Here is an 11,848-nt window from a genome sequence, read left to right as displayed (position 1 = left end):
GTGACATTAAAATTACATCGCATTTACAAAATAAAAGTCGTGGAATTTTGCTTTGTTTTATAAAGGATTCATGTATACAAAATTTGTAAAGAAAATCAATTTTCTAAATTAAATTTTACACGCCATTGATTGCTTGAATTACCCGAAGTGTTACTGTGGGAAAATGTTGGATTTTGACTAAAAGAATCCAGCTGGTTTTAAAATTTAATTTGGCATTTTTTGCGAGCTCGCTGTGGTTAATGATTCGTTAATTACAATCAGAATAAACGTCACTTCCGCTTGTCATTGTACCCGGCGCGAACATCACCATGGCAACTGTGTATGTGTAACTTCTTATGGCCGACACATGACTTGAGGCTTCTTACAATACCTCGTTTTTGCCTTCAAAATTTTCCTAATTTTTCACACCTAGGCCTGAATACTCTGTCAAAATGACAGAAGTAATGTATGGATTGATCTCTGAGGCCAAGAAGAATCGTTTTTCTTCGATTCCCAAGCTTACAGAAGAAGGTAATCGATGAGCGTTCGAATTGATGTCAAACTTGATCGTCTTTTGTTTTCAGACGTGACTTACTGATTTTACGGCTTTTTTTTTTTACAGATGTTGTAAGCGTATGGGATAATGTGTCTCAGTATATCCAAAGACAAATGAGGCTGCAGAAGGTGAGATAACAATCACGATCGCAATCAAGATAATAATTCTAACTTTTCCATTGAGATCCTGTGCACGCGCACAAGTTACCAACAAAGTCTCTACATCTTCTCCTAACTCTCTGTATTTTTGTATTTTTAGGGAGTCACGATTCCCGGTCTTGGTATATTTACATTCTCTCAAAGGAAACTCGATGTTGGAAATAACAAATATATATTAATTCAACGTCCAGTGTTCATTCTTTCTGAGAAGTTTGCCATGACACACGGGATGTCTAGCCCAAAACAATACACAACAGGTAGGGAAAGAGTACGTCGGTAGATAAACATAAATACTTGATTAGATTAGACCTCTGAATAGGAATTTTGTTCAATCCTCTTTTGTGTAATAAGAGATGAATCATTCAAGAGAGCTATGGTTGATATTCAGTTGAATAATGTTGCGTGGGTTTAAAAAAAATTGTTATCCAGAACCATCAGCTGCTTTATTATCACTTATTTATCGTTGCTAGTTAACACAGTCATGCAAGCACGCTAGAGCTGGTATTGTTCAAAATACTCTTGATATACAGTGCATGTTTTACCTCAACACTGAACTCTTATTATTAAAACTACATATATATAAGAAAGATTACGCCAAGAAAACCAATTTTGGCTCTTGTAAGGCGTAATAATTTCAGGGCTGAAAGCCAAGAAAAATTCTGGCTGTCTCCATTGACTACCGTTCAACAAAGTAAAAAGAAAAGTCCTTTAAAAGGCTTATAAGCGATAATGGTCGATAATATGTTGACATTATGTTAGTATAAATGATATATTGTGTTATTCAACAAAATATATTCACAACTTTCTTAGGGAGGGAGAGAAATGTCAATTCCAGTCCCCTCCATGGGGGAGGTATATAAGCTTATATATTTTCTGGAACAGCACAATACAGTCAACTCTCGCCTTGTGGACAACCCAATATTACGGACACCTTGCTATTTTGGACAGGAGAAAATTCACCGACAAAAAACATGACAAAGAAATGACCATAATTTGCGGACGCTCAGTATTACAGACACCAAATGACGGTCCCGAGGATGTCCGCTGTAATGAGAGTTGATTGTATACCCTTCTCTGAACCACCACCCCATAACAAGTCCAATCCATCCTACAAATGACATGTATGGACATTTTCTGATGATGAATATCTCTTTATCTATATGGTATAGTCCATCTCTTATTGGGGAGTGGGGTGGGCGGTTATAATGCCCTAATCGGCGACTCTAAAAACTCCAGTGTATTCTAGTTTCTGCTTTTGTTTACCAACCTCAAGAGTGAGCTAAGCTTGCATACACTGGAGTTTTAAGAGTCGTCATTAAACCCATACAAAAAATCTGTCCCCCTCTCTCTGTTGTTGCTAAAAAATGGCACCTCATTTCTTTTCCATTTAGTTTAATGTAAAATTCCTGTGTGACTCGAAAGTCTTTCCTGTGCCCCTCCCCCATCAATCTCATCAGATTCCCTCCCCGGTAAAAAATGATGACCTCTAATAATATTGCATTACTATTACCTCTTTTACGCAGGTCAAATACCAGTGGTCCAGTTGAATTTCACAGCATTGTCCAATGAAACACCTTTTGACAGAGACAATGTAGAAAGTTGTGTTAAAGAGGTCTTACAAGCACTTAGTAGATCCATCCAGGCAAAGAGAAATGTGGAATTCCATTTTTGTGGAATGGGAAGACTGTCTTTTAGAGATTCAAAAGTTAAAATGAAGTTCTATAAAGATTTTGTCAAGAGTATGGATGGATCTGACAATGTTGTACAAGCACTATGTAATGTAAGTGCTAAGTGACAATGTTGCAGACCCCCCTCCCCCCTCCCTCCCCTCACTCGTCTACTAAAATGCCTCCACGAGTAACAAAAAATTTTACAGTTAAATGTAAATTTACTTATAAAATATTACTAGAGTGGATGCAATTAAACCGTGAAATAAAATCAAACTAAATACTAACTAATAGTATCTATTTAGTGACAATAGTTGCTATCACTCAACCAGAATGTTTATTAAACAAAAGATTTGTCTTTGTATGATAAATGTTCTGGTTGAGTGATAGCAACTATTAGTCACTAAATAGATACTATTAGTTAGTATTTAGTTTGATTTTATTTCACGGTTTAATTGCATCCGATCTAACCAAATTCTCTCTATCAGTCCTTAATTTCTGCAAGCTGCATTTCTTGTTTATAAATATAAAATCTGTGATTACTAATTTTTCTAATCCTATTATCGACAGAGACCCGGTACAGCTGATTCTGTAATATCAGAAGCATTCTTTACACCAAGACCTCACACTAGCAACACACTGATTTTACCAAGGTATTTATGAAGGCCATAAAACATGGTTGTTAGATGTTCAAATGTAGTTCCTATCAAAATCTTCCCATCACATCACCTATTTCTTCCCTTGGACAAATTTTCTGGAACATTCAGGCCCTCCCCACCCCATATAAATTTCATACCCCCTCTGTGGGGGAGGTATGTATATTTTCTGGAACTACACAACATACCCTCCCCAGACCCTCCCCACCCCTTGGAAAATCCAAAACAATTGCTGTGAAAAACAACAAATTTTGGAACCTCAAAAGCAACTTAACTGATAAAGTTTAACCTTCCCTCCAACTGATGGTTGTTATTTTCAAACCTCCATATCCATCCATATCGATCTAAAACTTAACATAAGCTTAAAATAATATTTCATACTAGGATTCAACCTGGGACAGGACTAGAGAATGCAGGCCAGAAACAAAGTGCTAAAGAACAAGGTATGGAAACGATTGCAGAAATAGAAGAGAAAAACGAAGAAGACGTACCTGATAAAGAAGAAAATGCAGGGGAGCCTTGTGCGAAAGAAGTCGTTAAAACTGTTGAAATCTTGATGGGAGAACCGCAGACACAGGAAGGTAAGAAAAAATATCATGTTGGGTACCCTGTGGAGAGCCTGCATTACTTTTGGTCGATAAACAGACGTGTTCTGATTGGATGATACAATAAGGGAAACAAAACGGGAGAAAAGAAAAGAATGGATGAAAAGGAAAAGAGAATATAAGGAAAAAGGAAAACTCCAAAGCCTAGTTTAGGGGAAAAAGGCTTTTTTTCCTAATAAATATATTTTTAAGTTTTATTACTTAAATTTCATTATTTCCAAAACGAACTTGTCTTTTCACAAACTTATTAATGTTTTTTTTAACTGAATGTTCGACGTAGCTTCAAAAATATACTATTTAATAATAACCACAGATCTAAAAAACCGTCTATCACTTTTACTTAAGCTTAAAAAAAGAATTAAAATTCTTAGAATTTCAGGACAAAATCTTTAATGAAAAATTTTCAAAAGACTCACGCAAATTTATTTGTATTTCAAAAATAACTAAAATGTCTTTAATATTTAATTTCGTGTGTATATATTATTTTTACGTCTTTTTTTTAGATAAGCAGCTTTTTTTCTGGTTAAAATTCGCTAATATAACCTTTTTTAAAAAATCCAAAGGAATAAGAAGTATTTTAAAGCGAAATCGTGTTTAAAATGAGTCAAGTTCGTGTGTTTTGCACTGTTATTTTTAACTTTGTACTGTTTCCAGCTCAAATCCTTATTGTGAAGTTTTTTGTCAGGAAGGAATACGAACTGCACCTCACCCGTTTCCCCTGCTGTTTGGCGAAAATTGAGAGCAAAACAAAGCCAAATTATTGGTTCCTACATTATTAGAACTCTTCAGGAACCGTGGAAAAATTGAAAACTCCAGACCTTATTTCAATACCAATTTAGTAATAGGAAAAGTGTACTAGACTAAACGGGTTGCTAAGAAATTGCTGCTAGCAAACAGGGCCTAGCAAACAGACCAACTACTTTTTTTACGAGCTTCAGGAATTTCTCTCAAATTCGAAGCAATTGAAGGCTTTGTGTTCAGCAGTTACAATGAGTGAAGTTAACACATTTTCTCGAGTATTGAATCTGTTGGAATACACGAATGGTGACTTTAAAACTCATATTATCAGAGACATTCATGGCGATATCGATCCTTACAAACTTCCAGAAAGTAAGTCTTTACTTATAGTGTATAATATCTGTAAATATCGTAACCTTTTACAGACTTCGTAGAAATCTTACTGCATGTCGCAAAATATTTTCATTCACTACTTATTTCTCTTTTAATTTTGTAAATTTTCTCTAATAATTATTTTATGTTTGATATCATTTCCATGGTAACATTAATTATCAATCCTCGATTATTTTAAGTCAAAACGCAATAAACTACTACTGTTCTCACGGGAAAGCAACTATAATAAATAATGCAAACTTCGTTATGCGTAGAAAAATAATGAATACTTGTGATATGGGCTTTTACGCGTAAGACTTTGAACGGAAATCTAATTAGGTGATAACGACTTTAGAAGGCGATGAAGTCACACAAAGGCAAGCCTTGAAACTCTTTACCGAAGCTTAGTTGTCATTGACTACCACTGGAGCTCTTCGAGTACATTAGACACAGATTTTGAATCTTTCGAGGTCGTATTTTCATTGCTAATATGTCTTCAAGTTTCAAGCTTCCACCTATTTCACCAGACGAGGGACAGGCGGGGCGTACAAGACCAGCAAAGGCTGAGAGAGAGACCTTACCATCCATCTATACAACTACTACCATGAAACTTTCTTACCAAAACCCAACGCAGTATCCTGGCTCTGTTCTTAGAGCAATTGCTGCTTATTTTAAAAGTGAGATTAAGTTTAAAGAAGCTAAAGGTGGCTTTCTTAGGAATTTGTCTCCGAAGTTTCTCGAAATTTTGTACAATCCTCAAAATTCCTTGAAAAATTCCTCAAATTTGTTGACAAATCTTTATGTGCTATGTGAAGGCTTTAAATCTATTTTTGGTTTCGCATAGGGACCGCGTCCAAATAGTCTAAAGACAACCTGCGTATAAACTAGAGACTCTCAACGTTGTCATGAAACCAACTTTATATGATTGTATTTAAATTTATCTCATGTATTTTCTCTTTAAGTTCCTCAAAAGCCACCGACACGTCAATCCCAGTCATCAGCTTCTCGTATCAGGTCCCCTCTGCCCACAGCTAAGGCAACAGCAGTGAGTTATGGGGCCCCAGAACAACTGACTTCAGTCAAGACTCCACCAAGGAAAAAGACTCCAGAGGCTTTGGATAATCAACGCCAAGAAACCACGCCTATGGAGAAAACGATAGAGACTGGGATAAAGTTGAGTGCAAATGATTTGTACGAGTTGCCTCGTAGTCAGAGCAAAGGACAGTTGTCGAAACCAGTCTCCCGTATGGAAAGCAGGTATGACTGAAACAGAACGTATATATTGTCTACAGTATTATGGGTTCCCTAAGTTCGGTGGTCGTTTCTTTTTACACATATTTAAGCAGTTGCAATAAGATGGGCTTTCAAGGTTGTTCAATGAAAATTTATAAAAATCCTTAGGAAAGCACGGGTGGCGAAGCGGTGAGAGCGCTTGCTTCTCATCAAGGTAACACAGTTTTGGTTTACCGCTCGGTGTCGTAGCATGCAAGTAGAGTTTCAAGCTGGTTCTCTCCTGTGCTAATTTTTAGTTGTGCTCTCCGAAAAAAATAAACCTCAAAATTCAAATTTGATCGTGGAATGAGGAACACAGAAAAACACTGCCTAAAGAGGCTTTATGCAATCACGTGACCACGCCCATAATACAGCTTGGGCTGCCTGTAGTTAGATGGCAGAACCGTAAAATCCCTTTGCCCTTGGGGATGGAATTCTTTTTCACGTAGAATGATTGTATTGTTCCTGCCATCACGTGATGGTGCGAAACATCTATTGAGTGCTACCCTCGTAAAACGAGCAAACAAGGATAATTTATATTGCCGAAAATTCCGTATTTAAAAATGGTTTATGTTGTTCTTAGATGTTCTGTTCATGGAGCTCGCGGAGGACAAGAGCTTTGTTATCTTTGTCATCAACGAGCAGAGAAGAACGTACCTGTCTACATGCATGAAGAACGACGACGAAAAGAGCTTGAACAAGATAGATTGCTTCAGCAATATCAGCACCAAAAGGACTCAGAAGCTATTTATAATGAACAGGTACGAGTCGTTTTTCTATGCCAACAATACTTTTCTTTCATCTGTGCTTTATTTATTTGTTCCCTTTTTTTTTCTTAATTAGACGAAGAATCTTGAAAAAAGTAAATATAATCAGAAGGTAGCTTCTTTCAACCTTGGAGTGGCTGAAGCAATCAAGGTTAGTAATCCAGCTATCCATCCATCCTTCTACTCATCCATTCCATCCTTCTACTCATGCATTCCATTTCATTCCATCCATCTGTTCGTCCGTCCGTCCGCCCGTCCATCTCATCATTCATGACATCCCATTTATTCATTCATTCATCCATCCCGTTCCATTCCATCAATCCCATTCAATTTATTTGCCCTGTTCATTTATTGTCCGTCCATCTTTCCATCCATTTATCTAATTCCATTCCATCCATTTGTTCATCTCATCCCATCCTTCCAACCAATTCATCCACCAGTATCTTCCTGCCATCCTGCTATAATATCTAAACCATTGTTGTCTATTTTCGTTTCGACCAGGATAAGAAAACAGCTCGACCACTTGAATTTTCCGTAAGTATTTCTCGATTACCTCTTACTCACCTCAGTAACTCAGTTCACGTTCATTCTACTCAGACACAGTTTTCACATATGCATTGCCCACCCGCCGCGACCATTCCTTAGAACCTTCAAATTTTATCGACGCCCTGAAACAACCTCTGGGCTGATCAAAGTCAGGTCACGGCTAACTCATAGATCAAACCCTGAAACAACGTCTGGGCTTATCTAAGTCAGGGCATGGCTAACTCACAGATCAAACCCTGAAACAACCTCTGGGCTGATCTAAGTCATGGCACGGCTAACTCACAGGTTGAACCCTGAAACAACCTCTGGGCTGATCTAAGTCAGGGCATGGCTAACTCACAGATCAAACCCTGAAACAACCTCTGGGCTGATCTAAGTCATGGCACGGCTAACTCACAGATTGAACCCTGAAACAACCTCTGGGCTGATCTAAGTCATGGCACGGCTAACTCACAGGTTGAACCCTGAAACAACCTCTGGGCTGATCTAAGTCAGGGCATGGCTAACTCACAGATCAAACCCTGAAACAATCTCTGGGCTGATCTAAGTCAGGGCATGGCTAACTCACAGATCGCATGGGAATTCATCGTGTTCGGTTTGGGGGAAGGAGGAAGAACGGAGAATCAGCAGAAAAACCCTCGAATCAAGAGAGAGACAATCTTTTCTCACATAAGATGAGAAGTCCAGAAATCAAACCCGAGACCCCAGAAATGCTGATAGGCGAGCGCATGCGCACTATCAGTACTCAGCCCTTGTTTCCCAACTAAAGCCTTCCTCGGATTAGAATTTTTATGGTCTAAAGTATATTTCCAATATTGTTTTGCAGAGGTCGTACTTGTTCCATAACCGTGCTCTCACACCTCCAAGGACAATCAAACAGAAAGAGTACTCCGAACATCTTAATGGACAGGTAAGCATGACGTAGCGTGACCGTCACGTTATTGAACAAAGTGCGCTGTGATTGGCTCAGTTAACTCTAACATTCCTTCGTTTTTCAGGTGACCACGAAGAATGAGAAGTTGCGTCGCTTGGCACAGGAACAGGAGTTTTTGGAAAGACTTGAGCAAGTTCAGCTGGCTGAAGAGTAAGTTTGTCTTACATCTAACATGAATAAACCTCCCCCATTTCAGACTGTGTCATTCCCTAGAGTATGATTTCTTTGTTTAATGGTTGCACACGAGAAGACACATGAATATGGATACAACTCAAACAGAGAGTATTATTCTCAAGAAAATAACACTGACAGCCTGGAATGGGAAAACATTACACCTGAGCTAAAGATGTCTATATTGCTGTAATGCGGGTAACAAAATAGTTCGACATTTGCTCTGCAACTTGCAATGCAATTGAAAAAAACGCACAATTCAACCAGTACCAAAGATGCATGAGACAAGCACCTTGTGATAATTTCTGTTTTATTTTTATTATTATTTCTCAGCCTTGCTTCACAGAGAGAGCAATACCTACGAGAGAAGAAGGTCGCTAGAGACCTCTACAAGAAGGCTCTAGACACACAGGTTTGTGCTAATAAACCACGTTATTTAACGATGTATATCTCACATAGGAGAAGGGTAAAAAAAGAGTAAAAGAAGAAAGAGAGACAGCAAATAGAAGTAGAGAGAAGAGAAAAGAAGTACAGTAAATAGAAGTAGAGAGAAGAGAAAGGAAGTAGAGAGAAGAGAAAAGAAGTACAGTAAATAGAAGTAGAGAGAAGAGAAAAGAAGTACAGTAAATAGAAGTAGAGAGAAGAGAAAAGAAGTAGAGAGAAGAGAAAAGAAGTAGTGTAAAGAGAAGTAAGGAGAAGAGAAAAGAAGTAGAGTAAAGAGAAGTAGAGAGAAGAGAAAAGAAATAGAATAAATAGAAGTAGAGATCAGAGAAAAGAAGTAGAGTAAAGAGAAGTAGAGAGAAAGGAGTCATTATTGTGTTTTCAGTGGATAAATATTTTTATTCCCGTTAACGTTTAGGTGATGATCAGGCATCAGTTAGGCGTCGAGGGAGTGCTCGATATGCTTCTTTCCTTTGCTCATCCCCTCAAAACCCAATTTGATCCTTTTAACGACTCGCTACTTCTTGCTAGGAAGCCAAGCAGAAGGGTAAACGATAAGTAGACAGTTATGTTGTATCGTTGATTCATTGTAGATAGTTGACAGTACTTTATTGAAAGTGTAGATAGTTTAAGTAGGTGAACATAAGATTCTTATGTTGTTATAGAAATTCAACACACTATTTATTCGTGACCATGCTGATCTCTGCTCTACTCTGCAGTGCTGTGCACTGCCTTGATGCTATGCTATCCTTCACTCTCTGCTCTGTTCTCCTCTGCTGTGCTGTGCTGTGCTGTGCTGTGCTGTGCTGTGCTGTGCTGTGCTGTGCTGTGCTGTGCTGTGCTGTGCTGTGCTGTGCTGTGCTGTGCTGTGCTGTGCTGTGCTGTGCTGTGCTGTGCTGTGCTGTGCTGTGCTGCTTTCATTTTTTCTCAACTGACATATTTTTAATTTCCTATACTAGGTTCGCTTCAAACCACTGCCAATCCCAGCCCTCGAACCAGATTCAACAGGACCAATATTCGGTATTTACGATTCTACTGAAGATAAGCTCGATGAACAGCGACGACGTGCAAAGAATTTATTTCACGACCAGCTTGATATGGTGGCACAGAAGAAACGCCAAGCCATACTGACTGATTTACGAAACCAGAAGGAAGAATCAGACATGTTGGAGCGCACAAAGAAAGAGTACGTACCAACCAGCTAGAAACCTGGGCGCAATTCTATTACATCTAGGAAATACTATTACTAGTAATATCTAAAACTTTTGTCGATTCCCTGGGCTCGACCTCTGGGCTGATAAGTCAGGGCACGGCTAACTCACAAATTGAACCCTGAAGCAACCTCTGGACTGATCTAAGTCAGGGCATGACTAACTCACAGATCAAACCCTGAAACAACCTCTGGGATGATCAACTGAGTCGGGGCACGACTAACTCACTCGAATTGGCTCTACCTACTCACATGTAATGCCGAGTTTCATAAATTGAGTAACTGATTTTACCACTCTTCTTTAGCATAATCATCGATCGTTCGATACGTCATCAAGAACAGCTTGAGGGACGCCGTAACCTCGAAAAGTCCTGGGCCCAACACGTGACAACCAAAAAAGAGCGCGAACAAGACGAGAAGCTGCGCTCATTGTCGCCAGGAATGTTGATTCACGAACAGTGCGACAAATACCATCGATGTAAGCAGTGCGGACGACGTCCTCAGAATTGCGGAGAATCAAACGTCTGGTCAGAGTCTCGTTATATTCCTGGGTCACGGCTGATTGTCTGAGTTCTTTTAATCACGTCAAGAGAATGAAAAGTTACAAACAGTATTTACAGAGACGACGCACCAACGGAATCTTATTAAAAATCACTTAATATGCATGCTGTTGGAATTTCTTAAAATGGCAATGGCCATCGGTCATCATAGTTCCTAAGCTCTGGTTTCTATGGTTACCACGCTTACTATCGTTAAAAAAATTTTGGTTGCTATGGCTACCAGATTTTGGCTCAATGGTTATCAGGGTTTAATTACTATGACTACCACATTTTTTTGTTTCTACTATTATAAGTCTTTGGTGACTATGGTTACCAGGCTTTGGTTTCTATGGTTACCAGGTTCAAGGCTATCACTTCTAACAGTTTGTACCAATGACACTCTCAATATCACTGTTGGCTTATTGCAATAGTTAAGATCTGTGAATTTTTTCATCCAAGCACTTCTAAACTACTAAAATAACAGGTTAATCTGTATTAATGACTTAATAATTTCTCCAGGTTTCGACTTCATTGGCATTGTACTTGTCTCCTAAGGATGCATTGATTATGTATTTGGGGTAGGGGGGTGGGGGTGAGGTTCATTTTTTAATGTTATCTACAATTTTGGTCCCCCAATCCACTAAAAATTGAGTCCCATTGAACGTACAAATAATTTTCAGATATTCCAGAATTTCACTGCACCCCCCCCCCCCCCCTCTGCATACATAATGAATGTACTCTAATATGTGAGACAATCATTTGGCATGACAGTACGATGTATAAACTTACCTAATGTGTGTGATATGAAACAATTTCTATATTTATAGAGTATGTGCAGCCCATATCATTGTGTGGATATTATGAATAAAGTGTGATTATTATGAACAGACCTTGTGGTTGAAACTGGTTTTTTTATATATTTTTTTATCTTGTTTTATTATTTTTTAGGAGGCCCAGTGTAAGATTAGATTTGCTAAACTGGTGTATTTTATAAATACTTTCTTAAACCTTTAAATAAAGTTCACTTACTTACTGTGCATGAAACATTCAAAGAGTACACTGTACTAACGCGAAATTTGGTATCCTGGTAAAAGAAGAGAAAATAGAAATAGAATGGAAGGGGAAAATGGGAAATGAATGGATAAAACATGTATCAAACTGTATCAGACAGATAATCCACTTGTAATGAAGCCATGTGCACCGAGGTGGCTTTGTTTGTGAAATGGGAAGAAAGGAA

The 11,848-nt window shown here is 38.3% G+C and overlaps 1 protein-coding gene across 1 annotated transcript; it reads left to right on the top strand.

The window, feature by feature from the left end:
- Positions 1-331: 331 nt before the first annotated feature.
- On the top strand, positions 332-11,498 carry LOC116304417 (coiled-coil domain-containing protein 81). The gene is made up of 15 exons (XM_031714160.2): positions 332-510; positions 602-663; positions 794-950; positions 2,217-2,473; positions 2,931-3,013; positions 3,401-3,597; positions 5,694-5,988; positions 6,587-6,764; positions 6,847-6,921; positions 7,272-7,304; positions 8,143-8,226; positions 8,315-8,400; positions 8,755-8,833; positions 9,822-10,048; positions 10,378-11,498. Exons 1-15 carry the CDS (start codon positions 432-434, stop codon positions 10,640-10,642), a joined length of 2,157 nt encoding a protein of 718 aa, XP_031570020.2. The 5' UTR covers positions 332-431; the 3' UTR covers positions 10,643-11,498.
- Positions 11,499-11,848: the final 350 nt, after the last annotated feature.

Source organism: Actinia tenebrosa, unplaced genomic scaffold, assembly GCF_029948245.1.
Source record: "Actinia tenebrosa isolate PJP-AT-01 unplaced genomic scaffold, QUT_ActTen_1.0 PGA_scaffold5__44_contigs__length_20552954, whole genome shotgun sequence".
In the NCBI taxonomy this organism is placed as follows: domain Eukaryota; kingdom Metazoa; phylum Cnidaria; class Anthozoa; order Actiniaria; family Actiniidae; genus Actinia; species Actinia tenebrosa.
Note: the sequence above shows the minus strand (reverse complement) of the source record. Positions and strands in the feature narration are given on the sequence as shown.